The sequence below is a fragment of the Bos javanicus genome, chromosome 21 (assembly GCF_032452875.1).
Source record: "Bos javanicus breed banteng chromosome 21, ARS-OSU_banteng_1.0, whole genome shotgun sequence".
Classification (NCBI taxonomy): Eukaryota; Metazoa; Chordata; class Mammalia; order Artiodactyla; family Bovidae; genus Bos; species Bos javanicus.
Genome location: NC_083888.1, coordinates 25,062,907 through 25,076,969, shown reverse-complemented (window position 1 = coordinate 25,076,969; position 14,063 = coordinate 25,062,907). Strand labels below are relative to the sequence as shown.

At 46.5% G+C, this 14,063-nt stretch overlaps 1 protein-coding gene across 1 annotated transcript; it reads right to left on the bottom strand.

The window, feature by feature from the left end:
- Positions 1-328: 328 nt before the first annotated feature.
- On the bottom strand, positions 329-12,531 carry ANKRD34C (ankyrin repeat domain 34C). Its single transcript, XM_061394557.1, has 2 exons — positions 12,016-12,531; positions 329-2,218 (listed from the first exon to the last, which is right to left on the bottom strand). The coding sequence occupies exon 2, from the start codon at positions 2,172-2,174 to the stop codon at positions 567-569; it is 1,608 nt and encodes a 535-aa protein (XP_061250541.1). The 5' UTR covers positions 2,175-2,218; positions 12,016-12,531; the 3' UTR covers positions 329-566.
- Between the last annotated feature and the right edge of the window lie 1,532 nt (positions 12,532-14,063).

The following is a 14,063-nucleotide window of genomic DNA, read 5'->3' as shown; positions in this document are numbered from 1 at the left end:
TGCAGCTTCTGTTTCCCTGGATGTAACACACATCCCCAAATTTCATAGCCTGGAGGTTGGTGTTGAGCCTCTGCCCATTCTAACACATGTTAAAGCTTCTTGTTTTTCTCTTAGGCACTTTATAAATTTATGACACATGACATACTCCAAATACCACCTTGTGATTTAAATTTTTGTTTGTCTGATATAAAATAACAGGTGTCAGCAGCTCAGATCACGGTACCTGCTGTGCGAATTTGAAATTCCAAAGGTTTTCTTCTTTGGGATATATATATATATATATATATATATATATATATAAATTTTTTTTTTTTTGCAATTTCAACTCTAAAACCCAGTTATCCTGAGCTCTTTCCAAGGAGCCCTATAAAACCGCAGATGTACTTTCAGAAGGGAAGCGGCAGTCTGTTTCCATCTCTTTTGAAGCAGCCACACACCAGCATTAAGGATGATCAGGATACAGAGAGCCTGCATGGCTATGCTGGTCTAGATTACAGTACTATTCATAAACTACATAGATTTAAAACAGAACAAAACCCCAAAAAAAACCTCCCTAGAAGCTTAGTCTAGGTCATGGTTTCCTCAAAGTCAGACAGTTGCTTCATCTGCTCAACTTGCATAGAATGCCTCCGGAGGAGTTTCTTTTTACTTCTCAAGTCAACTCTCTTTGGTGAGCTTGGAGCAACAGGAACCATGGATTTTAAGCCACTAGCAAGTGGAGAGGAAGGTTTGCTGCTCACTCTAATATCCGGGATAGGTGGGTTCAGGTTTACATTTAAAGGTGGGAGGAAGCCGGGCCTGGTCTGAGAAATTCGATCCAGGAGCAAGGTTCCAGAACCTCGTCTTTCTAGAAGATGGGGTGGCCTGCGGCGGGCTGAGTTGGGTGACGTGCTGGACACAGCGTCCAGGGACTCCCTGGAGCCCTGGAAGAGAGACAGGTGGGAGCTGTTGAGCTTCTTGCGATCCAGTGGTCCTTTGCCTGATTCTAGGGAGATAGGGTTGGGCAGGTCGGCCCCAGGGTGTAACTCTAAATCATAGAGGTCATTCTCCAGCCATTTGAGGGTCATGGTGTCTTTGAGAGCAGAGGGACCCACTGGGCAGATGCCCACCTTCTCCTGGTCGATAGGGAGAGTGCCTCTTCTGGCCAGACGTGGATGGGGAGCCTGAGTCTTCTCGTAGGCTGCCTTCCATGAGGCCGATGCCAAAGAGACCGGGATCTTCACAACCTGTTCCGTGACAGTGTGGACGAGGCTGGCATCTTTGCCATCAATGCTGCTGGTTCTGGAGAGGGGGCCCCTTCTGGGGAAGGATACATCACCGATGCTCTTGACCTCGCCGTCCATGCCCACGCCATGGGTCTCGTCCTGACGCACGCAGGAGGCGGCCAACACAGAGGGTGCGGTCAGGCCCCAGGGCTCAGACTGGAGCCTCTTTAGCTGAGGCAGGCGGGCCTTTTTGAGATTCCCAACTTTCCGAGTAGGCGACCCAGGTTCATTGAGAGCCTTGGCAGAGTTGCAACTACTTGGATGCCCTGATTGGAGGCTAAAGAAGCCATCTTCCCTCTCGCTGGGTGGAGAGCCCAGGCCTGGAGCCTTAAGTTCAACCTCAGATGGAGAAGCACATGGGGGAGGCGACTGTCTGTCTTCCTCTTTGGGTAAAGGGGGGACATTCAGATACTGTTTGGTGGTTTTGGTGCCCGAAGACGACTTGTCTGTCGTTATGATAATTACCTCCTTGCCTTTGGCCTTGCAGGCATCCAGAAGATGTCTCAACGCATCCTTGTCATCTGCATTTATGGCATAAACCAGAGCTGAAGCCCCAGTGCGGTCCTCAAGGCTGGGGTCTGCTCCGTTCTCCAGCAGCAGGGAGACCACGTCCCCCCCAGCTCTTCGGATGCAGGCATGGATGAGGGCGGTCTTGCCAGATTTATCCTGGATGTTGGGGTCTGCCCTGTTGTCCAGCAGGTACTTGACCATCTTGGACTTGCTGATGCTCTGCTGGTCCACATGCTTGGTGATGCACGCCACCATGAGAGCCGTCTCCCCTTTGTCATTGCTTTCGTTGATGTATGCGCCGCCTTCCAGGAGGAGCCTTGTCAGCCTGAGCCTCCCAAGCCACACAGCCTTTAGAAGTGAGTTTCCGTCTGTCCTCAGTTCCGTGTCATCATCCATCATCCTGGCTACAGCTTAGGGTCTCTGGGCCACAGCAATGGTCAGACCTAGCAAGGGAAGAAGAGAGAAAAGTGTCATATATTCTATAGCTTTGGAGAAAGAAGTGAAGCCCACTCCTGTGTCCTTGCCTGGAAAATCCCACAGACAGAGGAGCCTGGCGGGCTACGTCAGACACAACTGGGCATGCACGCACACATTCTATAGCCGATCTGAGCAGCACGGCTGTTACAGAGTCTGTATACAGTCATGTCCCAGCCTGATCCCAAGTGATGCCACCTTGCTTGGTCTTGTTTTGTTTATTTATTGGCTACGCTGGGTCTTAGTTGCAACACATGGGATCTTTAGTTGCTGCATGTAGGGTTTTAGTTCCCCAACCAGGGATCAAACCCAGATCCCCTGCATTGGGAGCTCGGAGTCTTAGCCACTGGACGACCAGGGAAATCTCTAGCTTGGTTATTTAACTTTTTTGAATTTCTTCTTCAACTGTAGCCTGGCAGGGGTGGGGGTGGTGATAGTAGCAGGCTACCCCGTAAAGTCATTGTGAAGATTAAATGGGATATTCTATATATTAATTAAACAAGTAACCACATGTGAAATAGCTGGCGTAATGTCTAGGAGAGAGTAAGCAAGAAAACATGCAAGCTCTTGCTGCATTGACTGCACATATTTATCACACTGCAGTTTAAGAACCTTTGTTTTTTGTCTGTTGGCATCACTAAGATCTAAGTTGCCAAAGGAAGGATTGTATCTATCTTGTTCACTGCTGTAGCCTCAGCCTTTAGCAATGACTTACACTTCATAGTGTAAGTCATAGGTTACCTCGTCAATAATGATTTAATGCACTGTTGCTCTAGGTATGTATCCAAAAGACCAGAATAAAATGCACTACAATGGAGATGGGATTGTGAATAGTTTTCATGTTCTTTTTGTTGTACTTCCTAAACCAAACATGTATCACAGTCATCACAGGGGGAAAAGATTATAAAAACAAGAACTGTCCAGCCATCCCTTTCCAGGCTGTAGTTCCCACTTCTCCAGCAGATGTCAGAGTTCTCATCCTTGACGATCAGACTAACAGACCCACTGGAATGATGCACTGCCACACCCTTCTCTCTGGTTGAGCAGACCAGAGGCAGAGGATGGACAAGGGATTGCATCTTTGCTCACCAGTGTTAGGAAATAAAGCTCATACCAGAGTTACCCCTGTTGAAGTTTGTCAAACCTGGGTTTCCTGCGTTGGTTTTCCTCATGTCGATTACCTAATTCCTGGACTTAGAGCCTCCAAAGTGGGTGTTGATTAAGAGGTCTTCCAGGAATAAGGAGACGTGGCCTCCCAGAATTGATGCCTGCCAGCCCTGGACCTCTCATGGCTGCACTCTGCCCACAAGGCCCCCCCAGGTGGACTTTTTGTCCTTTGGGCTCAGCCGAGCAGGTGTAACAATGGCTGAGCTTTCCTTCTCCTCTGATGCACACCATCCTTCCTTTTGCCCCACTCCTCTGAGAAATTATTGATCAATTTCCATTACTCTATTGTATAAAAGGGCTTCTCCAGTGGCTCAGTGGTAAAGAATCCACCTGCAATGCATGAGACATGGCAGGAGCCACGGGTTCGATCTCAGGGTCAGAAAGATCTCCTGGAGAAGGAAATGGCAACCCACTCTAGCATTCTCGCCTGGGAAATCCCATGGACAGAGGAGCCTGGTGGGCTAACGTTTCAGTTCAGTTCAGTCAGTCATGTCCGACTCTTTCCGACCCCATGAATTGCAGCACACCAGGCCTCCCTGTCCATCACCAACTCCTAGAGTTCATCAACTCCTAAAGTTCCCAAACTCATGTCCATCGAGTTGGTGATGCCATCCAGCCATCTCATCCTCTGTCGTCCCCGTCTCCTTCTGCCCCCAGTCCCTCCCAGCATCAGAGTCTTTTCCAATGAGTCAACTCTTCACATAAGGTGGCCAAAGTATTGGAGTTTCAGCTTTAGCATCAATCCTTCCAATGAACACCTAGGACTGATCTCCTTTAGAATGGACTGGTTGGATCTCCTTGCAGTCCAAGGGACTCTCAAGAGTCTTCTCCAACACCACAGTTCAAAAGCATCAATTCTTCGGCGCTCAGCCTTCTTCACAGTCCAACTCTCACGTCCATACATGACCACTGGAAAAACCATAGCCTTGACTAGATGGACCTTTGTTGGCAAAGTAATGTCTCTGCTTTTGAATATGCTATCTAAGTTGGTCATAACTTTCTTTCCAAGGAGTAAACGTCTTTTAATTTCATGGCTGCAGTCACCATCTGTAGTGACTCTGGAGCCGCAAAAAATAAAGTCTGACACTGTTTCCACTGTTTCCCCATCTATTAAAGTAATGCTCAAAATTCTCCAAGCCAGGCTTCAGCAGTACGTTAACCGTGAACTTCCAGATGTTTAAGCTGGTTTTAGAAAAGGCAGAGGAACCAGAGATCAAATTGCCAACATCCACTGGATCATGGAAAAAGCAAGAGAATTCCAGAAAAACATCTATTTCTGCTTTATTGATTATGCCAAAGCCTTTGACTGTGTGGATCACAATAAACCGTGGAAAATTCTGAAAGAGATGGGAATACCAGACCACCTGACCTGCCTCTTGAGAAACCTATATGCAGGTCAGGAAGCAATAGTTAGAACTGGACATGGAACAACAGACTGGTTCCAAATAGGAAAAGGAGTACGTCAAGGCTGTATATTGTCATCTTGCTTATTTAACTTCTATGCAGAGTACATCATGAGAAATGCTGGGCTGGAAGAAGCACAAGCTGGAATCAAGATTGCCAGGAGAAATATCAATAACCTCAGATATGCATATGACACCACCCTTATGGCAGAAAGTGAAGAGGAACTAAAAAGCCTCTTAATGAAAGTGAAAGAGGAGAGTGAAAAAGTTGGCTAAAGTTTATAGGGTCACAAAGAGTCGGACATGGCTGAAGCGACTTAGCAGCAGCTAAAGTCGCAAAGAGTTGGACATGACTGAGAACACATGCACACAAAAATTAAGTAGGAAGACAGCTTTTCTTGGCTCAAGTTGAGAGATGGATATATAGCCTTTTAAAACATTCAATATATGAATAGATACTTGTTTCTTTTTTGGGAAAAAAGTCCAATTCATACTTAAGTATATAAAGAAGAGGTACCCTTTACACCCCTTCCCAACCCTCTTCAAAGCTCCTCTTTCCCTTCAGAAGTAACTTTGATTTACAGTCTAGGATGTATCTTTCCGCTTCAGATCATTTTCTGCTTCTTCCCAATGCTCTGTTCTAACAACTCCATCTCAGTCTGATCTTGTTGCAATTGTGTCTATGTGTTCCTATGAGATTTTTCTGTAAAATTACTACCATCCAAAGATACCATATGTTAATAAGTGTATCCACAAGAAGTCTCTGTTTCTGTCTCTTCAACTCTATGCTTCTTTCTTCAGTCTCCTACCACTTCTGTTTGTTGATTTATTTATTTTCTGACTGTGCTGGGTCTTCCTTACTGTGCAGGCTTTCTCTAGTTGTGGGGAGGACTTCTCATTGCAGTGGCTTCTCTTGTGGAGCACAGGCTCAGCAGTTGTAGTGCCCAGGGTTTAGTTGCCCTAAGGCATGTGGAATCTTACAGGACCAGGGATTGAACCCATGTTCCCTGCATTGGCAGGTGGACACCCAACCACTGGGCCACCAGGGAAGTCCTCTCCTACTGATTCTTTCTCTCTCCCTCCTCTCCCTGATGTGGCCTTTCTTTCTCTTCTGATTCTGTTGTTTTAACTCTCCTGTGGTCCTACATAGGATCATTTTACTACAGTTCCATGAGTTGATAAGCTTGTTAATCCCTAAACTCTGGGCATTTAAAGCAGAATTTTCAAGAGCTAAAGGAAGAAATGAAGAAGGGAATGGCAACCCACTCCAGTATTCTTGCCTGGAGAATTCCCTGGATGGAAGAACCTGGTGGGCTACAGTCCATGGGATTGCAAAGAGTTGGACATGACTGAGCCACTAACACACAAAGGAAGAAAAGGCAACGTGCAGTGAAAACAAGCTGTCTTCCATTCCATCCAAGGGGCCTTCATCTCCTGGCCACCCATCTTCAGCACCTGCCTGCTACGCCTGTTCTCTTTATGCTCCATCTATCTTGAAAGCTGGCCATTGCTCAACCGCCCCACTTTTTCCTTTTCTTCCTTCTAGCCCTGTTCATGTTTCTAACTATAAGCCCGCCCTGCTCTTCTTTAATTATTCATCACCTCTCAAATCTCAGCTCCAATGTTACTTCCTTTTTAATCAAGAGAAAAATCACTCAAGATGGAAGGGAGAAAGTGGAATAAAATTACAACTGACTCATATCCAGACTATATAAAGAACACCTACAAATCACTTCCTCCAAAAGAGGATACACAAATGACCAATAAGCACAGAAAATGGTGCTCAGCCTTGTTAGTAATCAAGGAAAATCAAATTACAGCGCTGTGTAGCCATAGCACTACCCCCTCCAGCGAGGCTAAAATTAGACCGACAGCATCAAGGATGCAGGAAGATGGAAGCAGGAGGCACACATTGGTGGAGCATCAGTTGGTTCCACTGAGCCAATGCCTATGCTCTGACCCAGTAATTCCATGCCTGGGTTTAGGTGTGTGGTGGACCGAAAAGCATGACCACAAAGTCCTCCCTTCCCTGTGTGCACACCACCTGCGATGAGGTCTTCCCTCTCCTCCCATGGAGAGGAGGAGTCAGCATGGGATTTGCTTTGACCAATGAAAGTGAAGTTGCTCAGTCATGTCCGACTCTTTGCAACCCCATGGACTGTAGCCTACCAGGCTTCTCCGTCCATGGGATTTTCCAGGCAAGAGTACCAGAGTGGGTTGCCATTTCCTTCTCCAGAGGATCTTCCCGACCCAGGGATAAAACCCAGGTCTCCCGCATTGCAGGCAGACACTTTACTCTCTGAGCCACCCAATAAGATGCAGCAGAACTAACTTTGTGTGGCTTTCAAGGCAAGGCCTCAGGGGACCTTGTAGCTTCAGGATTTGCTCTCTTGGAATTTGACTGCCATGGACAGAAGCCAGAGTATCCTGCCAGAAAGGACACAAGGCATTTCAGCTGACAGCCTCAGCGAACACTGGAGTGTCCATGAGGCCATCTCAGAGCAGCCAAAGCCCCAGAAGATGGCAACTGCATAAGGGAGCTCGGGGGAGGCCAGCAGATGTTCCAATTCTAGAACTATTGGCAAAGAAGTGATCCTTCACTTAAGCCACTCATTTTGGGGATGTTTTGTTCTCGGGAATAGATTACTGATAAATATGCGTAGCAAAACACGTGCAAAAATGATCCCAGGAGCCCTATTCATAAAAAAAGCCAAAACTAGAAACAGTCCCTCAAGATGAAAATAGAGGGACTTCCCTGGTGTTCCAGTGGCTAAGACACTGGGCTCCCAATGCAGGTGGCCCAGGTTCTATCCCTGATCAAGGAACTAGATCCCACATGCCACAACTGAAGATCACTCATGCCACAGCTAAGACCAGGCACAGCCAAATAAATACATAACTAAATAAAAATAATTTTTAAAAAGAAAATAAAGAAATGGTAGTGTATTCATACACTGGAATACTATACATCATCTTTGCATTCTCTGTCTCTCAAACACACAACATACACAACATACACAAAAGAAAAAATGTGGGTACTGCATTCCCTGGGGTCACCTTCCTCACTTGGAGTATTGATCTGGCTAACCATCTGGGTCAGCCTCCTCCCTGTATCTCTGAGCCCTTCGAGGCAGGGAAACTGTCTTTTGTCCCTCATCAGCTGTGCAATAATTTGAAAGTTGGATAAAGGGAAAGATGGAGGAAGGAAGGAAGACAATAAGGAAAGGAAGATGGAAAGGGGATATGGGTGGACCATTGGGTGGTCTCTCTCTGTGCTGCGTGTAGTGCCAGTCACATAGCTCTGGACAACCTCGAAGACTGAGGTGGAAGGAGGCAGGTAGGGAGAAAAAGAAGAAAGCAAAGGAGGGAGAAGATAGAATATCTGGGAGGTGCATCTCTCCCTTCACTTTGCATCAGTGGCTACCTTCTCCTCTGAGCTCAGGCTTGTCCCCCATCTACTCTTCCCCCAGCCCCTAAGGAGAGAGCAAGATGGAGGCTCAACATCCCAGTTGCTCTCTGAGGTCTGGGTTGTCTAGCCCATCGATAGAGGGAACTTTCTCTATCCCCAGTGAGCTACTTTTCAGGTTGTCTCTAGCCATTTTTTTCACTGTGGTCCTCCCCACTTAAATTCCTTAAATGATGAAAATGCAGGAGCTCCGTGCAAGGACAGAATCAGATCCTTACCTCATCCCTGTAGCCCAGATAAAGTGTGCTGCCTTAACGTTAACTGTTGGCGTGCTGCATCCACCTTACACTTTTCACATCAAGAAAAGTGGGTTGAAGAGATTGCAGGTCACGTGGCTCATTGACAAGAGCCTTGCAGATGATGCCAAACTCACTTTATGTATCATCCCAGATGTATGTCCGCCTCTCCTGTCTGGGTGTTGGCTGCTCACCTTGCTCTCTTGCCCAAGTGGCCTTTGAAAGGTCTATACCTTGGTCTTAGAGTCAGGTCACCCTTGCTGTCACTGCTACAGATGGCTGAGCCCCACACCTGGGTGCCACCGACCAGGAGAAACTGACTATTGGAGAAACTGTTTCTCCATCAGCTGCCTGGAGAGATCAAGTTACTCTGCTCAGAAGTTGGTGGTGAAGATTGGCCTTTTGTAGGACAAATGTTGACTGATGGGAGATGGGTGGTAGATGTCAGGTAAATTCTTTTCCCTTTCTTCTAATAGCCTAGTTTGGGTCTGGGTGAGATCCAGTGGACTATACAATTTCCAAAAGACTGAGTAATCACTGCACTGATTGCCAAGCCATGAAGAGCTCAATAATGTATTTACTTTTCCTCTTTCCTTGCCTTGTGTTTCATTTCCCTTATTCCTACTTCCCAAGGTTTTATAACCCAATACAGTAAGTCCCCTGCATATGGATGAGTTCCATTCCAAGAGTGCATTTGTAAGTCCAATTTGTTGCTAAGTCCGAGAAAGTTAGCAGAGGCACCCAACTAACATATTTGCTCTATAATACTGTACTGTAATGTACTGAGATTAAACCAGTCAATCCTGGACCAAATCAACCCTGAATATTCATTGGAAGGACTGATGCTGAAGCTGAAGCTCCAATACTTTGGCCACCTGATTTGAAGAGCCGACTCATTGGAAAAGACCCTGATGCTGGGAAAGATTGAAGGCAAGAGGAGAAGTGGGTGACAGAGGATGAGATGACTGGATGGCATCACCAACTCGATGGACATGAGTTTGAGCAAACTCCAGTAGATGGTGAAGGACAGGGAAGCCTGGTGTGCTACAGTCCATGGGGTGGTTAAAAGTCGAACATGACTGAGAGACTAAACAACGACTGTACTGTAATAGATTTATAATACTTTTCACACAGATAATGCATAAAAACAAATACCAAAAAAAAATAGCACTGTAGAGAATACAAAAGCACAACCACATGTAGAGGATACACCCACATAACAATATATGCCAGATATGTGAACTGACTTACATGATTGGTGAATGCACATTTGTGTCTTCAAAAGTTCAAAACTTGAGGCTCATATGTAGGGACTTACCATAAAGTGCTCATATGTATAGACTTCTCTGGTGGCTCAGACGGTAAAGCGTCTGCATGTTTTTGCCCCAGGCTGATACCAACTGCCTTCTTTGAAGCAGGGCTGTTTTGTGTTTAACTAAACTCCACTATAATGGTGACTAACATAATTTCAAAGGCACATGGAGTGTAAAAGAAATGCTGAAAACTAAAACATCACTAACACACACACTCAAAATATCTTTTTGATGGAGGAGATGAATGGGTGGAATTGTTTGCCTTTTTTGTCCAGAAGTGTTAGTCGCTCAGTTGTGTCCAACTCTGTGACCCTATGAACTGTAGCCTGGCTCCTCTGTCCATGGGATTCTCTTGGCAAGAATACTGGAGTGGGTAGTGATTCCCTTCTCCAGGGGATCTTCCCAACCCCGGGATCAAACTCAGGTCTCCTGTACTTAGAATCTTTACCATCTGAGTGAATGGGGAAGCCCAGAAACCCTTGGATTATTTCATTATCCACAAACTATGGAAGTCTTAGACTTTTGAAGCTGAGAGGAGCCATCTTGTTCAACCTTTCCCCATTTATAAGTGGGAAGTTTAAAGACAGAGATTGAGTCTTTAATCTTGCTAAATCTAGGCTCTTTCACTGCCAGGTGTTCCCAGACCTTTAGCCTGATTAGTGTAGAACAAGGTTGCATAGTACTGGGCTGGGGACTAAATGTGGTGCACAGTTCTGTATTGCTTGACTGGAACAGTGCTTTAACATTTTTTAATGGGAATGTTTTAAGATGGATTAAGCCCTGCCCTCAGTTGTGCCCAGCACCCTGTAGAAGGCCACTAGGGTTCCTTGCCAGTCCTCTTCCTCTTTGAATCACCTGCTCCCTCCTTCCTTCCCCCACTACCACGCAACCACAATTCAAAGTTACCTGAATCTTGCCACATACAAGATCTCTCGGACACTTCCTCCCCTAGTACTTCTGCAGGGGAAGCTTTATTATTCTAACTTTACAGATAGAGCCTGAAGTCCAGACGCATTAGGTAATCTTGCCCAAGAGCACATGTCTGTAAGTAGTACAGCTTTGATTTAAACTCTGTTCCTCTGATCCCAAGTTCAGAGCTCTTTGACAGAATTCTGCCTGACATATCTCCCAACTATTGCAGCCCAGATTGGAGTTTAAGAACGCTGCTCTGCCATTTGGTGTTTGTATAAACTGGGGCAAGTTACTCAAGTTCTCTTGCCTCAGTGTTCTCATCTGTAAAATGGGGATCATAGACCCATTTGTGGCGGGCTCTAACAATAAAGTAACTCATGTAGAGAGCGCTTTGCACAGGGCCTTGGCACATAGAAAGCTCTCAGTAATTGTTAAAATTTGAAGAAGGTTGGGTCCACCTTTCAAAATCCAGGAGGCCACGCCTGTCAGCTGTAGTATTTGCGGAAGCTAGGGGGTATGTGTTTATACTCCACCTCTTCCTTCCGCAGTCACGGGAAGCAGTTAGAAGCGGATCAGACATTGAGTTCCACGTTTGCCTTTGCGATTCGAGAATCCTCTCTCGGGGGCGGCGTTGGGTAGTCGCCCTCAGCCAGGAGCCTCGGTGCCTGGGGCGGAGACGGGATGCCGGGTGTTCTCCGGGCGCCGCGCGCGGACCCCGCGGGCTCTGTCCGAGGTGCTGAACGCCGCGGGCTCGGGGCGCGCAGGCAGTGAGCGCGGGTGTCCATTGTTGCCAGTACATGTGAGCATCTTCGTGGAGATGACCGAGTGTGGGGGTCAGGTGAAGCCAGGGCGGTAAGTGATTCTCCCATCATTTCTCTAAAATGCTTAGATTCATACTCTACACAATATCTGGCACATTTTCAGGATCATCACCTCTCACCTCCCGTTCATCACAGGTTTCTGCAAAATCTGAGGGCTTCGCTCCCCCTTCAGTCCATGCACAAATTCAGGCGCCTATCTCCAGGCCCGATCCACAAGCATTTCCGACAAAAATTCATCCCCCTACGCATCTCATCCCCACGCGTCAATACAAAAATAAAATATTTAAAACCATCTTCCACTCCTATCTCCCACAATTTCCTGTGATAAAAACAGACTCTTTCTTACAAACCTCCCACTCATGCCTGTGGCTAAACTGTGTGGACTTACTTCTTAGGAGCTGAAGGTCCCATTCAGGTGACCAGTGGAGACCCCCCGGGGTGCGCTTACCTGGTGGGGACACTCACCAAGCGAGGCCACCTGGCTCCGGGCCACGGGGAGTGTCATTGCTCCAGAAGCAAAGTCAGGGAGCGCCCCGCACCCTTGCCTGAGGCTGTGGGCTGGCTCACCATACTAAGCCGGCGCCTGGAGCTGGGGTTACCTGGGGCCTCGCGGGTCCCGTGGAGTGACTTGCCCAGAACTTCTTTAGGGTTTATAAATAAAGCTTCTGCGTCAGTTCCTTCCAGTCATTCCATGCTCCTCCAAGTTGCAGTGGGAACAGGGGAGTTTTTGGTTTGTTTGTTTTTTGAGCGAAAGAAAGAAGCGTGAAAGAAAGATAAGAATTGTCCCCAGTTCTGGCTTAGGTCTCCGGCGCAACCGCAGCCCTTCAGCTGCTTCTTGGGTTCAGCTGGCTAAGGAGGAGCCGCTGTCCGCTGGCTCCTCAGAGCATCTCTCTAGCCGGGAGGCGCGCGGCTTGTGTGGGTGTGTATGTTAGGGAGGCAGGGGGAAGGAGGGGGCAGCGGGGGCGGGGATGCTCCTACCTGCAGCCTCGGGCGGAGGCGCCGTCCACCCCACCCCCTCATCGCCAGCTCTTGCGGGATTAGACTCGCTCAACAATTTAGCTTGAGTCTCTAGGAACCCCAGAGGGTGGTGGGTGCGGATGGGGCGCGACGACCCTTGGATCTGGAGAAAGTGAAGGTACTCTCCCCAAAGTCTGACACTGCAAACCCCAGACTGGAGGAGGGATTTGAACTCTTCTTTCCTCTTTCCGCGGCTCTGCCTTGTTTCATCAACGCCTTCCAATCTCAGGATGTCTGTCCACAGAGTGGGAAGGAGAGGGAGAGAGGAGGGGGCAGGTGTGACGGTGAGACTGGGGAGAATCTGATTATCACAGAGGAGCGGTTGGATTCCATTCCAGCTCCATCCTTTAGCCCACCTCTGGCTTGTTCCTGGGACTTCCCGGAGAGCCACTCACCAACAATTTTTGCTTCCTTTATCACAAAAGTAATTCGTGACTTTTACAGGATTCAAAGCACACGGTTTGTATTTAGAAAGCAGCTGCCCCCCTCCACCTAGCCTTGCCTCTGTTCGTCCCATTTCCCAGAGGTAACCTGCATTTTTAAACCACAAACCTATTGATATGTATCATCTATTTATCTATCATTTATCTATATCTATCCATCATCTATCTATCTATATTAATCTGTGGACCTATATCTATTAATACATCCAGAGTTCTATTTTTCCTTTAAAAAAAAAGTCCCACATCTTCTTGAGTCAGTTTTAGTCGTTTACATTTTCCTAGAAAATTGTCCATCTCATTTTCAATTTCAAGTTCACAGGCACGAAGTTACAACTAGTATTACCTTATAGTGTTTGCTTTTCTCTGAAACTATACCCCCTTTTCATTCTTAATATTGCTTGTGTGTGTCTTCTCCCTCCCATAACCAGTTTTTTTTTTTAATCAAACTTGCCAAAGGGTTATCGATTTTATTGATCTCAAAAATATAACTATTCTGTCATTTGCCTTTATCACTTAGTATTTTCATGGTGTTACTATTGGAAATGTTTTCATGTGGCACCCATTACTTGTTAAGCACTGAATAATATTTGGCTGGGTTGTCTGCAAAGCCATTTCAAGATTGTGTGACCTCAAATCTATAAGTCTTATCTTTCATGGCTTCTAGATGTCCTGTCTAGCTTAAGGAGACCCAGAATCACAAGAGGAATTACTTAAGAGTTCTAGCAGCTTAGAACTTTGCTGTTATTGTTGTTGTTGATGACGATGATGTTGTTCCTTAGGTTATCTCTTCATCTGGAAATTGTACCTATATATAGGGTAGGGCAAGGATTTGATGAAGGCTGGAAGTCAACTGTCCTAACACCAAACCTGATTAGTCCATCCTCTGCTTACTGATTCAAAATGCCATCCTTAATTATACCATGCATATATTTCCCCAACAAATTTATCTGGTCGATATATGTTCTTTTATAAAAATACAGTTGAATTAAAATTACTAATTTTTCTTAGGGCTTTTATGGGGCATCTATACTGATAA

Excerpts from the sequence above, each read along its gene's own strand:
- ANKRD34C (XM_061394557.1), bottom strand. The coding sequence starts at position 2,174 with ATGATGGATGATGACACGGAACTGAGGACAGACGGAAACTCACTTCTA.